The sequence below is a fragment of the Desmodus rotundus genome, chromosome 7, assembly GCF_022682495.2.
Source record: "Desmodus rotundus isolate HL8 chromosome 7, HLdesRot8A.1, whole genome shotgun sequence".
Classification (NCBI taxonomy): domain Eukaryota; kingdom Metazoa; phylum Chordata; class Mammalia; order Chiroptera; family Phyllostomidae; genus Desmodus; species Desmodus rotundus.
This window is the reverse complement of record NC_071393.1, coordinates 14,119,528-14,136,685: the sequence shown is the minus strand read 5'-3', so window position 1 is coordinate 14,136,685 and position 17,158 is coordinate 14,119,528. Positions and strand designations below refer to the sequence as shown.

The window sequence follows — 17,158 nt, the reverse complement described above, 5'->3', positions numbered from 1 at the left end:
GTATCTTCCAGAAAAATGCCAGTGTCCCGAGTTTCTCTTTCATATTGAAGGTTAGTCCTTTGGATCCCACCAGGTCTGCTGGGGGCTCCGGAAGGCGGCTCTACACACATTGTCTATATGGAGAGAACATGTGATCACGTGGGCGACCGCATATTCCTGGGGGGTGTGGAGAGAGACACACACAGAGAGACAGAGAGAGTGAGAAAGGCTTTGTTCCCTGGCATTGTATTACCTCGGGCTCAGGAAGACCTCATATTGTCCAAAACAACCAATCAACATCTAAGGTTCCACAGCTTGGCACGGGGCCAGACTTCCAACGAATTTCGGCTCCTGTTGCACAGGCTGCATAGAAGCACCTCCTCCTGCACATTTGGAGTTGTCGTGTGCGTGTGCTTACTGTCCCCTGGTCTTCAGGACAACCTGGCAGTGGAGGTCGGGCTGATCCCTAAAAGTGTTGGGAGAGATGTTCATCCCTGGGAGGGTCAGTGCTGCCATCCCCTGGGGAGAGGGAAGCTGTGACTAAGCAAGCAGGCTGAGGCTCCCCAGACCCTGATGCTTAATCATGTCTGATCCCTTTGCTTCCTTCCTTCCTTCATTCTCACCCAGCTAACACATGCACAGCAACCTGTGTGTTCCCTGGTACCAGCCTGGGCTTCGCTCATCCTTCTCTGAGCTTTGAGCCCACAGATAATTTCTTTTCATCTGATTTAAGACCTTTGTGCAGCCTTCGAATTCGTACGTAGTGGGGAACATCACCCTCCCTTCCCCCCCCCCATCCTTGTTAAGTGGGTCTGAATAGTCTTATTAATCAGTAACGTACAACTGGGAGAACAACGTGCAAAGATGGTGAACATAAGGCATTACTGGGGAATTCCATGTTTGCACAACGAGGGACCACCAGGTTCCCATCAGCATGGCCGACACTGACACACTGACCGCAGCAGAGGCTCCCAGGCTGTGGGGCGGCAGGAGCTCTGCTTCGTGCTGCTGGGATGCACCAGCCACGGGCACCTTTGAAGACACTCCGTCAGTTTCTCACAAAGTTAAACACACTCCTGTGTGATACAACACAGAAATCACACCCCTAGGTTCCTATTTAAATCAGTCACTTGTGAGGAAACAATCATGTGTACATAAGGTTACTGCTTATTTATTCATGTTTGTTAAAACTTATAAAGCAACTGCTGTGTCCTTTAATAAGTGGATGAATGAAGAAAACACACTCCGGTCCATATACTATGGAACAATATAATTGGCAACATCAATTCATCAATAAATCATTCATCAGTCCACAGAAGGAACCTGACACACATATTTCTAAGTGAAGGGAGCCAATCAGAAAAGGCTGGGACTGGGAGGGGCACAGGAGCAGGGCCAGAACAGGGCAGGACCCTGAGCCCCAGCTCCTGTCCCAGGGAGCCATGTCTCCTCTATCCACCAGGGGGCGCCAGTGCCCCACAGTCCTCAGCTGGGAGTCCTGCCCCCTGACTCTTGCCTGTTTCCTGTGTCATCTTTGGGCTGAAGCCCTCCCTCTCCTATGATCTCTTGTTCTCAGGGGGAGCCCAGGCTTATTTAAAGGATGGGCTTGAAAAGCCAATAAAAGGGAAGATTTGCATAAGGACGTCCCACTCTAAGCCTCAGGCTGACATATAAGTCTGAAGACTCAGGCTGGCTGTGGGGCTCAGGCAGCAGAGTCTGGGGGCATCTCCACCATGGGTTGGGCTCCACTTGTCCTCACGCTCCTGGCTCACTGTACAGGTGGGGCCTGAGGGGAAGTCTGGGAGGGTGGCACTTTGCCCCTGGGTCCATGACCTCTCCTCCCTCCCTGGGAACAGGGTCTGTCCTGACCTCACTGATCTCTGTGTTGCTCCCTCCTTGCAGGGTCTTGGGCCCAGTTTGGGGTGACTCAGCCTGAATCTGTGTCGGGGTCTCCGGGACAGACAGCCACCATCTCCTGCACCATCAGCAGTGGAACCGTGGGAAGCTACTTTGTGTCTTGGTACCAACAGCGCCCAGGCAGTGGCCCCACCATTGTGATGTATGGTTATGACAGAAGACCCTCCGGGGTTCCGGATCGGTTCTCTGGCTCCATAGACAGCTCCTCCAGCTCTGCCTCCCTGACCATCTCAGGGCTGCAGCCTGAGGACGAGGCCGACTACTACTGTCAGTCTTATGATGGTAGTGGTGGTAATCACAGTGCTGCAGACTCAGGGGGAAGTGAGACCAAAACTCTCAGAACTTCTTCTCCTTCTGGTCTGCACTCAGCCTTTCCCCACCAAGGAGGTTGCTGTCCTCTGTCTCCTGCTGGAAAGTGTTTGTTGAGAGTGTAGGTTTCTGAGTGCCTTTTTTTTCTTTCCACCTTTCCCCATGTCCGGGAGGCTGATTGCCCATTTCCTGTACAAGGGATTCCTGAGGGTGAGTTGGTTCAGTGCAGGTGGTGTGAGCCTGTGCCTTTGTGAAGTGGGTGTGGGGCAGTGCTTGTGAAGTGGGGGTCCTCAGTGCTTGTGCAGGGTCTGCTCTGTGCGTGTGCGACACTTAAATGCATCCTTTGGACTCTGCATAGAGATGACAGTGACAAGGTCTTATTAAGTTATGACCCACAACACCCCCTGCGCATTTCCAAATATGCCCCGAGGGGGCGCAGTTACTCCAGGCTGAGAACCAATGGGTAAAAGGACGTGTTCGCAGTTGTTAGGCAGCCTTTGCTTTTGAGTCCTGTTCATGCCAGTCAGCTGGACAGAGACTAATATGCTGTCCCTCTGTGCTTCTGAGACTTGTCTGTTAGACCAAACAGTCACAGAGACACCCGTGGGGTCAGAGCCTGTGACCCAGTCCTGTGGAACTGCCTGTCAATCAGTGTGAAGGACAGCAGGACCACAGCCAGTGTGTGGGCGGGAGGTAGGGGGTGGAGGAATTGAGCAAACGGAAAGGACTGATGGACACTGACAACAGGTGGTGATTGCTGGGGGAGGAGGGTGTCAGGGGAGTAAATGGTAATGGAAGCTACCACAATAAAGATGAAATAAAACAAACAAAAAGAACAAACAAAAATCCATGAGTGAAGTACAGTTTTTGGCCCAACTCTGTGTGCAGTTAATATGTTGACGTTTTACACATTGCCCTAAAAATATACCATATCTATTTCATTTACTGTCTCAGGCAGTGCGTTTCAGGCCTGAGGCACAGAGAGGAATGAACACAGGACAAGGCCACGGCCCTGGGGGTTGGGTCTGTGTGGGGCCTGGAGCACAGACAGGAGCCGCTGGTGGGAGGGGAGCAGACACCGAGGACAGACCAGCGACCCCCATGAGCCAGGCCCTGCCCAGGGCACGGTGGCTGTTTGAATGTCTGCTCACGTTTCACTTAAGTAACAGTCTGTGAGGTCATCGGTTGTCCCCTGGGACTAACACGCAGCTCAAAGTCCACCCTGTGATCAGTGAGTCGTAATACTCACCTTCTTTACCCAAAGTCCCACAGTGGACCCTAGTGGGGAATCTCATAAAGGAAGAACCGTGGGTTTGAATTGTCTGTGTGAACGAAGACAGGATTCTGCCCTGTGACGGGGGTGAAGGGAGTGGATAAGTGATATCCGAGGACGAGTGTGCTGGTCTGGACTTCCTTCTGCTCACACGTGTCACCCCTGAACCCCAGGACTCCAACACAGGAGGCCTGTTCCCCTTCACGCTCTCACTGAGAGCAGCAGTCAGCTGCCCGTTCCGGAGATCTGGACACACTCACTCACGTGACAGTAGTTGTACACCGTTGCTGTCCTGTCAAGTTTGGGCACATAAAGCATATTTATGTTAGATCACATACTGATGAAGGGACATGCCGTGTGGATGTGATTTCAATAGTGAGTGAGCGGGCAGACGAGAGGTACAGGGTACAGGAGTGAACAAGAGGAGTCCTGTGGATGGGGGTTGAGGTGGTGTAATCCATGTAGACAGGTCTTGAACCCCTCCCTAGAGTTTATGTGCCTTCACCATTGTCATATTATTCGTCTAATTCTGTCTGTGATGATGTGTGTGTCCCCTACTACTGAGAGCCACTTGAATTTCCACAGTATGACTTGTCACCATGATTCAAGATTAATCCTATTACCTTCCAAAGGACAGAGGAGGAGTCATCTCAGACACCCTGAAGGACAGTAGCCAGGGGTTGAAGTGACAGGGAAGTGGGGGAAGCTGGAGGTCTGACACGTAGGAAGGAGCTGAGTGACAGTGAGGAGAAGGTGGGGCCCTACCATGAATCCCCTGAGGGTGCCCAGGAGTTGTGGTTCAGTGCAAACATTAGTGGGGAGTCACTGAGGGTTGTGAGCAGGGGGTAACCTGTCTGAGTTGAATGAGAAAGGCCCCTCGAGTGCCTTCAGGACCCAGCGCCCATGGGGAGCAAGGGGTCCTGCTCGGAGTCATTGGCTAAGAGTCCCCATGAATCAAGACGGGTGGGACATGGGACCGTGGGCACAGGCACAGCAGAGGGTGATCTTGGCACAGAGGGACGTGCTGGTCTCTGCCTCCAACTGCCCAGACACTCAGCTCGTCTGCAGACGCATCACAGCCGACTGGTATCTTGCTCCTAAAGAGAGACAGTAAGTAAGACAGTACGGGCAGGGAAAGATCGCTGTATAATACAAGCACGTGTTAGGACTCTAAGGCAAAATTCTACCCACACCCGCATGGCACAGATGTGCAGAACTGCACAGACTGAGATGAGACGTCAGTTCCTGCTCTGAGCAGTCATGCTGCACGCTCCACGGGTCTCTGTGGAGACTTCCACAGCCACTGCTTTTTCTGATCATCGAACCAATCAGGCCCATGAAAACTTTACATGCATCCCATGACTAGAAATGTTACCTGAATGGTCCTTCTCTGCCCCGGTCTCTGAGGGTATTCCTGAAACTGACACCGAACAACTCTCAGGAGCCCTTCCAACCAGACCAGTGATCTCTTTGTCTGTGACCTTGGCCAGGAAGCTCTCTGTATATTTACACTTTCATCATCTTTACTAGAGGTGAAACCAAATTTGTTATCTAAGTCATGTTTGCACCTCCCACAGCTGGGGATTCCTGGGATGAGCTGCACCAGTAACCAGTACAATGTATCAGAGTCACGGTATGTGGGAACCAGACCCTGGATGTGTGAACAGAGTCAGTGACCTGCTGAGCTGCAGACACCAGCTGGGCTCTCAGGGAGTTGGTCCATGGAGAGGTGTGTGCTGTGCCACCTTCAGGGGGCGCTGTGGGACTGCCCTGGTGGCCCTACCAAGCTGCTATTAGGGACCATTCATCCTGGGAGTTGGGCCTGGGAGCTGGACCCTGTGCCTACTGATGGAGACTCAGCAGCTGTGTCCTCTCAGGCCTGGCAGAGTCTCCAGAGCAGGGACTTTGTGTGGTCTCAGCAGGTGCTTCCTCCCAGGGATCTCCCAAGGGGTGACACCAAGCACCATAATCCTCAGTCTGGGTGTGAGCTGAGCTCCAGCCCCAGGGCTAAGGGAGGGGCTGGGCAGCCCCTGGATGGACACACATTTGCATGGACGGCCCCTCCCCTGGCAGAGGGTGGGGAGAAAAGGAGGCCTGGGCAGCCCAGCCCCACTGTGGGCTCAGGGGCTGTGTGCACCATGGCCTGGACCCCTCTCCTGCTCGTGCTCCTCTCTCACTGCACAGGTAGGGACTGGCCTCGGGGTCCAGGGGCTCAGTTCCTAAGTTATTCTCTTCCTGCTCCATCTCCTGAGAAGCTTCCCCTGGTTCTGCCCCATCACTGACACGTGTCTGTGTTTGCAGGTTCCCTGTCCCAGCCTGTGCTGACTCAGCCGCCCTCCATCTCTGCATCTCCTGGAGCATCAGCCAGACTCACCTGCACCCTCAGCAGTGGCTTCAGTGTTGGCAGCTATGTTATATTCTGGTTCCAGCAGAAGGCAGGGAGCCCTCCCCGGTATCTGCTGTACTATCACACAGACTCGAGCAAGCACCAGGGCTCCGGGGTCCCCAGCCGCTTCTCTGGATCCAAAGACGCCTCGGCCAACGCAGGGCTCCTGACCATCTCTGGGCTGCAGCCCGAGGACGAGGCCGACTACTACTGTGCTACAGCTCATGGCAGTGGGAGCAGCTACAGTCACTCACAGTGGCTCAGATGATGAGGAAGTGAGACAGAAACCCCTGGGCCCAGAGGTCATGGCTCTGAGCCTCAGTGAGGCGTCTGTGGAGGCCTCTGTGAGGGGGGCTCCTCTGCAGTCAGAACCGTCCCTGGAAGGGAAGGAGCAGCTCAGTCATGAGTGAGAGCACAGGGCGTCCCCGGGTCACTCACGCTGATGGGGTGACAAAGCCCAACTGACTGTCCCTACAGTCTCAGAGTAAATTTTAACAAAATAAATAGGTTTAGGTAAAAATCTCATTTCATTTAATTTGTTGTGTTTGGTTTCTACTCACATAAAACACTTCATTTCTGACTCATCTGGTCACCAGATGGGGGGGATGTTTCTCTACCAGAGCCATTCCCTGTGACAGCAGCTGGATGTCCCAGCACACAACTCAGCCCTAACCCAACATTCTGGAGACGGTGTCAGGTCCGCAGTGAAGGGCTCCGTCCCACGGGACTGCCCGCGCTGCAGGTGACAGTCACAAGCAGGATGTGCCCAAGTTTCTTTAATGCCTTGGGTGTAAATTGAAGATTCCCATGTTTCTTCCCTTCATTTGAATTAATTGGGTGGCTCCACCTGAGTCCTTCTCTCTCCGCAAGGAAATGGGGGGCAGGGCTGTACATTCCTAGCTTCCAGTCATCCCTCTGTCTACTGAGTGACCAGTCCTCACCCGGGAGCCCACCCAGAGTGACCTCATTAGAACAAAGGCTGCCTGTCACCCAGGAATGACAAGGTTCTGTGTCTGTCGCCAGGGAGCAAGACCAATATAAATTCTGTTTTCTCACAATACTGTGTCTGCGACTACAAACAATAACCGAGACAGTCGCGGTCACACACATCAATGTCATAATTCGGAATCTTGTGTTACTTCTGGAACATGCCCACGGCCTCTGGCCCTTCAGCCTGACCCTGGAATCTGCGCCCTCGGACACCTTCCTGACTCCGGGCCCCAGGAGTGTCAGTGCGTTCTCCTGAGCCCACAGACACCGCCTGACCCCTTGTCCTCTCACACTTCCCTGGGCTCCCCCACCATCCAGGCTGTGGGCTGGGTGTGGGACATGAGGAGCAGGAAGTCCCCAGTATGTGCCTGTGTTTCCTCCCCCATGAAGCTGCTGAGGAACCCAGACCCCAGGTCAGCCTCTCCTGCACAGGAAGCAGCAGACACATTGGGGGTGACCATGGCAACCATCCCAAAGCCTCCTGGATGGAGCTGCCGCTTTTGTGACCTAGAAGAGTAATGAGGGACCACCCAGGGTTTGGACCTCATTCTCAGAATTGAAGCTGTGAAAGAACCTTGCTGACCTCCCCTGGGGTCCAGCCCTAGAAGACTCCGACCGACACCCGCTCAGGATTTTCCTTCTGTTGTCATACGTGAAATTAAACAAAAAGATTTCATTCTCTGAATTCTTGCTTTGTGCTGTCAAGGAAAAGTATCTCTGTTTGAAGATATGGTCCTTCCAGTGCAAACAGAACTGCTTTGATTCCAGAGTAAAACATTCCCAAAGTGCTGAGCGGTGGTAGGAAAGGCCTGCGAGCAGCACGTGTGACCCCAGACCCGGTGGCCGTTTGTGCTGCCGGCAGAAATCGTGTTTCTTGAATGGGATCGCGAGAAGAGGCTCACGCATGGGAGACTGTGGGGTGGCAGGATTTATGCGGGTGGACTGCCCCTGTGTCACATCCGTGTCCGTCCCGCCATGGAAAACATTCAACCATATCTTCCAGAAAAATGCCAGTGTCCCGAGTTTCTCTTTCATATTGAAGGTTAGTCCTTTGGATCCCACCAGGTCTGCTGGGGGCTTCAGTCGGCGGCTATGCACACATTGTCCATATGGAGAGAACACGTGATCACGTGGGCGACCGCATATTCCTGGGGGGTGTGGAGAGAGAGAGACCCACAGAGAGAGAGACAGAGAGAGTGAGAAAGGCTTTGTTGCCTGGCATTGTATCACCTCGGGCTCAGGCAGGCCTCGTACTGGTTCAAAACAACCAACCAACGTCTACGTTTCCACAGCTTGTCACGGGGCCAAACCTCCAACCAATTTCGGCTCCTGTTGCACAGGCTGCATAGAAGCACCTCCTCCTGCACATTTGGAGTTGTCGTGTGCATGTGCTTACTGTCCCCTGGTCTTCAGGACAACCTGGCAGTGGAGGTCGGGCTGATCCCCAAAAGTGTTGGGGGAGGTGTTTATCCCTGGGAGGGTCAGTGCTGCCATCCCCTGGGGAGAGGGAAGCTGTGGCTAAGCAAGCAGGCTGAGGCTCCCCAGACCCTGATGCTTAATCATGTCTGACTCCCTTTGCTTCCTTCTGTTACAGAGCAGGGGACGGGTAGTTCATGATAAGTTATTACAGAAAGGATTCCCCCTTTCTGTCTCTGGAGGTTCCTCCCCCTCCACCCCACACCTGCTAGGTTCGAAATGCCCACCGCCAGCAGAAAGACTTCTCTCAATGTCAGAGACTGGTGAAAAGGAAGGGAATGGTTTATTTAAAAGTTACACAGACTTAGAGTAATGGCTTAATGACTTCAATAAGATACTAAAGTCCTTTAGAATACCCACAGATGCACAGTCCTTCCCTCTCCCTGTGCCCAGTCCGTGGTACCGTATCTCAGGAAAAGAAGTAGAAGTCCGTGATTCAGGCTCCTGGCATCATCAGCTGTGTGGCTGCTGCAATCTCCAGTTAATCCAAAACCATGTGGCACCTTCTCATAGTCCACCAGCAAGAGTCCTTCCTCCCCTTTTCTTCCTGGCAGAGTCTCTCCTGCTGCCTAAGCCGCGTGGCAAAAAGAAGCACTCCAAAACCACACGGTCCTCTCTACTCTCCTTCAGAACCACGTGGCCCTCTTTCTCCTTCAGAACCACATGATCCTTCCTATTCACTCCAGAACTGCGTGGCCCCCTATTTACTTCAGAACCTCGTGGTCCTCTTCCTTTCCCCTCAGAACCGCATGGTCCTCCTCCCTCTATGGCTGCCGCGCCTAGGTTTAAATCCCAGCGCTCATCTTTCTTTGCAGCCCCATTTCTGACTCCTCCTACAGTCAGTTACACCTGCCAGCATCCCTGTATTCTTCCAGCTTTACTGAGCTGCCATAGTAAGTCTGGGTATGTGTGGCCCCATGGCGTGGAGCCAATCATCTCCAAGCTCTCACGCTGGCCCTGTTACCAGGGGGACTTGCTTCCCAGTCCCATCTTGGGTGGAAGTCACTTCCATCCCCCTGGCTCAAAACATGGCCACAGCTATTTAACATATCCATGAAACCTGTTAAAGGTTATGGATGTGTTAAGTGACCGTGCCAGGGGTTAGCTGCAAAGCTCTTGCTACCCAAAACAGCTCTGAATGGCCCTGTTCCATGTGCCCCATCCCCCCTGGCTCAGGCTTGCGGGGGTAAGGACACCCTATATATATTTTCCTAATATTTCCTGAACACCTTGAGCTCTGGACCCCATTACAAATCCCTTCTTGGGGCCCTCCTCTTGGCTACACCCTGCTTCACTTCCTTCCTTCATTCTTACCCAGCTAACAGGTGCACAGCAACCTGTGTGTTCCCTGGTACCAGCCTGGGCTTCGCTCATCCTTCTCTGAGCTTTGAAACCACAAGGAATTCTTTTTCACCTGATTTAAGACCTTTGTGGAGCCCTTGAATCCCCTCATACTGGGGAATGCCACCTCAGCCCCCCTGACACCCCAATGAGCAGTTCTGAACAGTCTTATTACGAAGCAACATGTACAATTGGGAGAGCAACGTGCAAAGATGGTGAACATAAGGCATTACTGGGGAATTCCATGTTTGTACAACCAGGGACCACCAGGTTCCCATCAGCATGGCCGACACTGACACACTGACCGCAGCAGAGGCTCCCAGGCTGTGGGGCGGCAGGAGCTCTGCTTCGTGCTGCTGGGATGCACCAGCCACGGGCACCTTTGAAGACACTCTGGCAGTTTCTCACAAAGTTAAACACACTCCTGTGTGATACAACACAGAAATCACACCCCTAGGTTCCTATTTAAATCAGTCACTTGTGTGCAAATAAGCAGATGCACATAAAGTTACAGCTTATTTATTTGTGTTTGTTAAAACTTAGAAAGCTACTGCCCTGTCCTTCAATAAGTGAATGAATGAAGAAAACACACTCTGGTCCATACACAATGGAAAAATATAACTGGAAACATCAATAAATCATTCATCAGTCCACAGAAGGAACCTAAGAGGCATAATTTTAAGTGAACGGAGCTTAGTCAGAAAAGGCTGGGACTGGGAGGGGCACAGGAGCAGGGCCAGGAGCAGGGCAGGAAGGGCCCTGAGCCCCAGCACCTGCCCGAGGGCGCCATGTCTCTCATACCCACCAGAGGGTGCCCCACACTTCTCTGCTGGGAGTTGCCCCTGACTCTTCTGATTCCTGTGTCATCTTTGGACTGAAGCCCTCCCACTCCTATGATCTCTTGTTCTCAGTGGGAGCCCAGGCTTGGTTAAAGGAGGGGCTTGGAAGGCCAATAAAAGGGAAGATTTGCATAAGGACGTCCCACTCTAAGCCTCAGGCTGACATATAAGTCTGAAGACTCAGGCTGGCTGTGGGGCTCAGGCAGCAGAGTCTGGGGGCGTCTCCGCCATGGGTTGGGCTCCACTTGTCCTCACCCTACTGGCTCACTGCACAGGTGGGGCCTGAGGGGAAGTCTGGGAGGGCGGGAATTTGTCCCCTGGGTCCATGACCTTTCCTCCCTCCCTGGGAACAGGGTCTGTCCTGACCTCACTGATCTCTGTGTTGCTCCCTCCTTGCAGGGTCTTGGGCCCAGTTTGTGCTGAATCAGCCTGAATCTGTGTCGGGGTCTCTGGGACAGACAGTCACCATCTCTTGCACCCGCAGCAGCGGCAGATTTGGGGGCAACTATGTGCACTGGTACCAACAGCAGCCAGGCAGTGGCCCCAGGACTGTGATCTATAAAGATTACGAAAGACCCTCCGGGGTTCCGGATCGGTTCTCTGGCTCCATAGACAGCGCCTCCTACTCTGCCTCCCTGACCATCTCGGGGCTGCAGCCTGAGGACGAGGCCGACTACTACTGTCAGTCTTCTGGTGGTAGTGTAATCACAGTGCTGCAGACTCAGGGGGAAGTGAGGCCAAAACTCCCAGAGCTTCCCCTTCTGGTCTGCACTCAGCCTGTTCCCACCAAGGAGGGTGCTGGCCTCTGTCTCCTACTGGAACATTTGTGTTGAGATTGGAGGTTTCTGAGTCCCCGTATTTTCTTTCCCACTTTCCCCATGTCAGGGAGGCTGATAGCTCATTTCCTGTACAAGGGATTCCAGAGGGTGAGTTGGTTCAGCCCAGGGGTGTGAGCCTGTGCCTTTGTGAAGTGGGTGTGGGTCCATGCTTGTGACGGTGTGCTCTGTGCGTGTGTGACACTTAAATGCGTCCTTTCGACTCTGAATAGAGATGACAGTGACACGGTCCTGTTAAGTTATGACCCATGAACCAACTTCACGTTTCGAAATATGCCCCGAGGGGTTGCAGTTAACCCAGGCTGAGACCCCCTGGGTAAAAGAACGCGTTCTCAGCTGTTAAGCAACCTTTGCTTTTGAGTCCTGTTCATGCCTGTCAGCTGGACGGAGACTAATGTGCTGTCTCTCTGTGCTTCTGAGATCTCGTCTGTTAGACCAAACAGTCACAGAGACACCCATGGGGTCAGAGCCTGTGACCCAGTCCTGTGGAACTTCCTCTCAATCAGTGTGAAGGACAGCAGGACCACAGCCAGTGTGTGGGCGGGAGGTTAGGGGGTGGAGGAATTGAGCAAATGGAAAGGACTGATGGACACTGACAACAGGTGGTGATTGCTGGGGGAGGAGGGTGTCAGGGGAGTAAATGGTAATGGAAGCTACCACAATAAAGATTAAATAAATCAAACAAAAATAACCAACAAAAATCCATGAGTGAATTAAAGTTTTTGGCCCAACTCTGTGTGCAGTTAACATGTTGACGTTTTACACATTGCCCTAAAAATACACCATATCTATTTCATTTACTGTCTCAGGCAGTGCGTTTCAGGCCTGAGGCACAGAGAGGAATGAACACAGGACAAGGCCTCGGCCCTGGGGGTTGGGTCTGTGTGGGGCCTGGAGCACAGACAGGAGCCGCTGGTGGGAGGGGAGCAGACACCGAGGACAGGAGACCAGACGAGCCCCATGAGCAAGGCTCTGCCCAGGGCACGGTGGCTGTTTGAACGTCTGCTCACGTTTCACTTAAGTAACAGTCTGTGAGGTCATCAGTTGTCCCCTGGGACTAACACGCAGCTCAAAGTCCACCCTGTGATCAGCGAATCGTAATACTCACCTTCTTTACCCAAAGTCCCATAATGGACCCTAGTGGGGAATCTCATAAAGGAAGAACCGTGGGTTTGAATTGTCTGTGTGAAAGAAGACAGGATTCTGCCCTGTGACGTGGGTGAAGGGAGCAGATAAGTGATGTCTGAGGACGAGTGTGCTGGTCTGGACTTCCTTCTGCTCACACAGAAGTGTCACCCCTGAACCCCAGGACTCCAACACAGGAGGCCTGTTCCCCTTCACGCTCTCACTGAGAGCAGCACAGTCAGCTGCTCTGTGCACACTCACTCACGTGACAGTAGTTGTACACCGTTGTTGTCCTGTCAAGTTTGGGCACATAAAGCATATTTATGTTAGATCACATACTGATGAAGGGACATGCCGTGTGGATGTGATTTCTATAGTGAGTGAGCGGGCAGACGAGAGGTACAGGGTTCAGGAGTGAACAAGAGGAGTCCTGTGGATGGGGGTTGAGGTGGTGTAATCCATGTAGACAGGTCTTGAATCCCTCCCTAGAGTTTATGTGCCTTCATCATTGTCATATTATTCGTCTAATTCTGTCTGTGATGATGTGTGTGTCCCCTACTACTGAGAGCCACTTGAATTTCCACAGTATGACTTGTCACCATGATTCAAGATTAATCCTATTACCTTCCAAAGGACAGAGGAGGAGTCATCTCAGACACCCTGAAGGACAGTAGCCAGGGGTTGAAGTGACAGGGAAGTGGGGGAAGCTGGAGGTCTGACACGTAGGAAGGAGCTGAGTGACAGTGAGGAGAAGGTGGGGCCCCACCATGAATCCCCTGAGGGTGCCCAGGAGCTGTGGTTCAGTGCAAACATTGGTGGGGAGTCACTGAGGGTTGTGAGCAGGGGGTAACCTGTCTGAGTTGAATGAGAAAGGCCCCTCGAGTGCCTTCAGGACCCAGCGCCCATGGGGAGCAAGGGGTCCTGGTCAGAGTCATTGGCTAAGAGTCCCCATGAGTCTAGACGTGTGGGACATGGGACCGTGGGCACAGGCACAGCAGAGGGTGATCTTGGCACAGAAGGACGTGCTGGTCTCTGCCTCCAACTGCCCAGACACTCAGCTCGTCTGCAGACGCATCACAGCCAACTGGTATGTCGCCACTAAAGAGACAGTGAGTAAGACAGTACGGGCAGGGAAAGATTGCTGTATAATACAGCACATGTTAGGACTCTAAGGCAAAATTCTACCCACACCCACATGGCACAGATGTGCAGAACTGCACAGACTGAGATGAGACGTCAGTTCCTGCTCTGAGCAGTCATGCTGCAGGCTCCAGGGGTCGCTGTGGAGACTTCCACAGCCACTGCTTTTTCTGATCATCGAACCAATCAGGCCCATGAAAACTTTACATGCATCCCATGACTAGAAATGTTACCTGAATGGTCCTTCTCTGTCCCGGTCTCTGAGGGTATTCCTGAAACTGACACTGAACAACTCTCAGGAGCCCTTCCAACCAGACCAGTGATCTCTTTGTCTGTGACTTTGGCCAGGAAGCTCTCTGTATATTTACACTTTCATCATCTTTACTAGAGGTGAAACCAAATTTGTTATCTAAGTCATGTTTGCACCTCCCACAGCTGGGGATTCCTGGGATGAGCTGCACCAGTAACCAGTACAATGTATCAGAGTCACGGTATGTGGGAACCAGACCCTGGATGTGTGAACAGAGTCAGTGACCTGCTGAGCTGCAGACACCAGCTGGGCTCTCAGGGAGTTGGTCCATGGAGAGGTGTGTGCTGTGCCACCTTCAGGGGGCGCTGTGGGACTGCCCTGGTGGCCCTACCAAGCTGCTATTAGGGACCATTCATCCTGGGAGTTGGGCCTGGGGGCTGGACCCTGTGCCTACTGATGGAGACTCAGCAGCTGTGTCCTCTCAGGCCTGGCAGAGTCTCCAGAGCAGGGACTTTGTGTGGTCTCAGCAGGTGCTTCCTCCAGGGGCTCTCCCAAGGGCTGACACCAAGCACCATCCTCCTCAGTCTGGGTGTGAGCTGAGCTCCAGCCCCCGGGTGTAGGGAGGGACTGGGCAGCCCCTGGATGGACACACATTTGCATGGATGGCCCCTCCCCTGGCAGAGGGTGGGGAGAAATGAGGCCTGGGCAGCCCAGCCTCACTGTGGGCTCAGGGGCTGTGTGTACCATGGCCTGGACCCCTCTCCTCCTCGTGCTCCTCTCTCACTGCACAGGTAGGGACAGGCCTCGGGGACCAGGCCTCTGTTCCCAAGTTATTCTCTTCCTGCTCCATCTCCTGAGAAGCTTCCCCTGGTTCTGCCCCATCACTGACATGTGTCTGTGTTTGCAGGTTCCCTGTCCCAGCCTGTGCTGACTCAGCCACCATCCGTGTCTGCATCTCCTGGATCATTTGCCAGACTCACCTGCACCCTCAGCAGTGGCTTCAGTGTTGGCAGCTACCACATACTCTGGTACCAGCAGAAGGCAGGGAGCCCTCCCCGGTATCTCCTGAGGTTCTACTCAGACTCCAACAAGCACCAGGGCTCCGGGGTCCCCAGCCGCTTCTCTGGATCCAAAGACTCCTCGGCCAACGCAGGGCTCCTGACCATCTCTGGGCTTCAGCCCGAGGACGAGGCCGACTACTACTGTGCTGCAGCTCAGGGCAGTGGGAGCAGCTTAAGTCACTCACAGTGGCTCAGATGATGAGGAAGTGAGACAGAAACCCCTGGGCCCAGAGGTTATGGCTCTGAGCCTCAGTGAGGCATTTGTGGAGGCCTCTGTGAGGTGTGCTCCTCTGCAGTCAGAACTGTCCTGTGGGAGCAGCACAGTCATTAGTGAGAGCACAGGGCGTCCCTGGGTCACTCATGCTGAAGGGGTGACAAGGCCTGAGTGACCGTCCCCACTGTGCCTGGAGTAAATGTTAACAAAGTAATATTTTTTAAGTAAAAATCTCATTTCTTTCATCCTGTTTTGTCTGGTTTTGTCCTGTAGCACCCTTCAGTTCTGACACATCTGGTCACCAAATATGGGGGATTTTTCTTCACAATAAGCAATTCCCTGTGACAGCAGCTTGATGTCCCAGCACACAACTCAGCTCTCCCACGGCCGCCTGGAGAAGGTGTCAGAACCACAGTGAAGGGCTCCGTCCCACGGTACTGCCCGCACTGCAGGTGACAGTCACAAGCAGGGTGTCCCCAGGTCTTTTACAGCTTCTTGGCTACAACTCGAAGGCTCCTGTGGTCCCTCACTTTGGTTTCAATTAATTTTTGGCTCGACCTTAGCTCTTGTCCTTCCTCAAGGCAATGGGGAGCAGGTGTGAAAATTCCAATCTGAATCATGCCTCTGTCTGTTGAGTCCTCACCTAGAGCCCACCCAGATCCCAGAAAAGGGTTCCTCCCACCCAGGAAATGACAGGGGTTCCAGTAGTCTGTGTTAGGAACCAGGGACCGAGACCAATGTAGATTTTCTATTATCTCATAACACTGTGTCTGTGACTACAAATGATGACCAAGACAGTGACTGTCACCTATAAATTAATGGCATAAGTGATAACCTTGTGGTACGTCTTCAACATGCCCAGGACTCCAGGACTACAAGCCTGACCCTGGACTCTGCGCCCTTGGGCACCTCCCTGACTAGGGACCTCATGACTGTCAGTGGCTTCTCCTGAGCAGGCACCACCTGTCCCCCTGTCCTCTCACACTTCCCTGGGCTCCCCCACCATCCAGGCTGTGGGCTGGGTGTGGGACATGAGGAGCAGGAAGTCCCTAGTATGTGCCTGTGTTTCCTCCCCCATGAAGCTGTTGTGAACCCAGACCCCAGGTCAGTTTCTCCTGCACAGGAAGCAGCAGATCATTGGTGGTTACCACGGCAACACTCCCAAAGGCTCCCAGGGAGAGCCCCCACATTTGTGACTTGGGAGAACAGTGAGATACCTGATTCTCCAGAACCAGTGTTGTCACCAGAACCCCTTTGACACCTCTGGGCTCAAGCCCCTGGGAGAGGCTGGCCATCCTTGTCACAGAGCTGAACACAACCCAGTGCCACACAGACCTCCTGCTCCATGGAGAATGTGATCCATCTGCCTCCCGTGCCCCTGCCTGATCATGAGTCCCCTGTCCCTGCTTGTGACCAACACCAGGTCAGGAGTTTGCTTCTGTTGTCACCTGTGCTGTTAAGACAAAAGGATTCATTCTTCCAGCTCTATGTATCATTTTCACGGCAATGAAAATATCTCTGTTTGAAGATACAGTTCTCCCACTGCAAACAAAATTTCTTTCTTTCCACAACAAAACAGCCCCACAGTAGTGAGTGAGGTTGGGGAAGGTTGAAGTGCAGCATGTGGGACCCCAGAAAACCAGGTGGCCCTCTGCAGAGCACCTCGTTTGTACCCAGGAACCAGCCTGGGCTACACTAATAGTTCTCTGAACTCAGACAACCATATAGAATCTGAGGTTTTTTTTCCCTCCTGATGTCAGAATTTTGTGGAGCCCCTGAATTCCCAGATATTGGAGGAGCAGACCTTACTGAGCTGGTCAGAACAGCCTCATTACTAAGGAATGGGTACAACGGGAAGATAAACGTGTTCGGTGATGCTCAACAGGACACGTCACTGGGGAATTCATTTTAAGGATCTAAGCAGCCTGTTGGAAGGAAGGTAGATAACAGCTTCCTGTCTGGGAGAGGTTACTGAAAGAGAAACTTCCATTCAATGTTTTTTTACTCTTTTCGTGAGAAATA

General features: G+C 52.9%; 3 gene segments (V, D, J or C); all 3 read left to right on the top strand.

Moving 5' to 3' along the window:
• The window catches only part of LOC112310504 (immunoglobulin lambda variable 5-45-like), a 715,836-nt gene that overhangs the window by 13,106 nt on the left and 685,572 nt on the right, over positions 1-17,158 (top strand).
• Positions 5,568-6,132, top strand: LOC128781373 (probable non-functional immunoglobulin lambda variable 5-48). The segment is given in 2 exon segments: positions 5,568-5,662; positions 5,780-6,132. Coding segments are annotated over 2 exon segments (399 nt in total).
• Positions 14,556-15,121, top strand: LOC128781365 (probable non-functional immunoglobulin lambda variable 5-48). The segment is given in 2 exon segments: positions 14,556-14,652; positions 14,769-15,121. Coding segments are annotated over 2 exon segments (450 nt in total).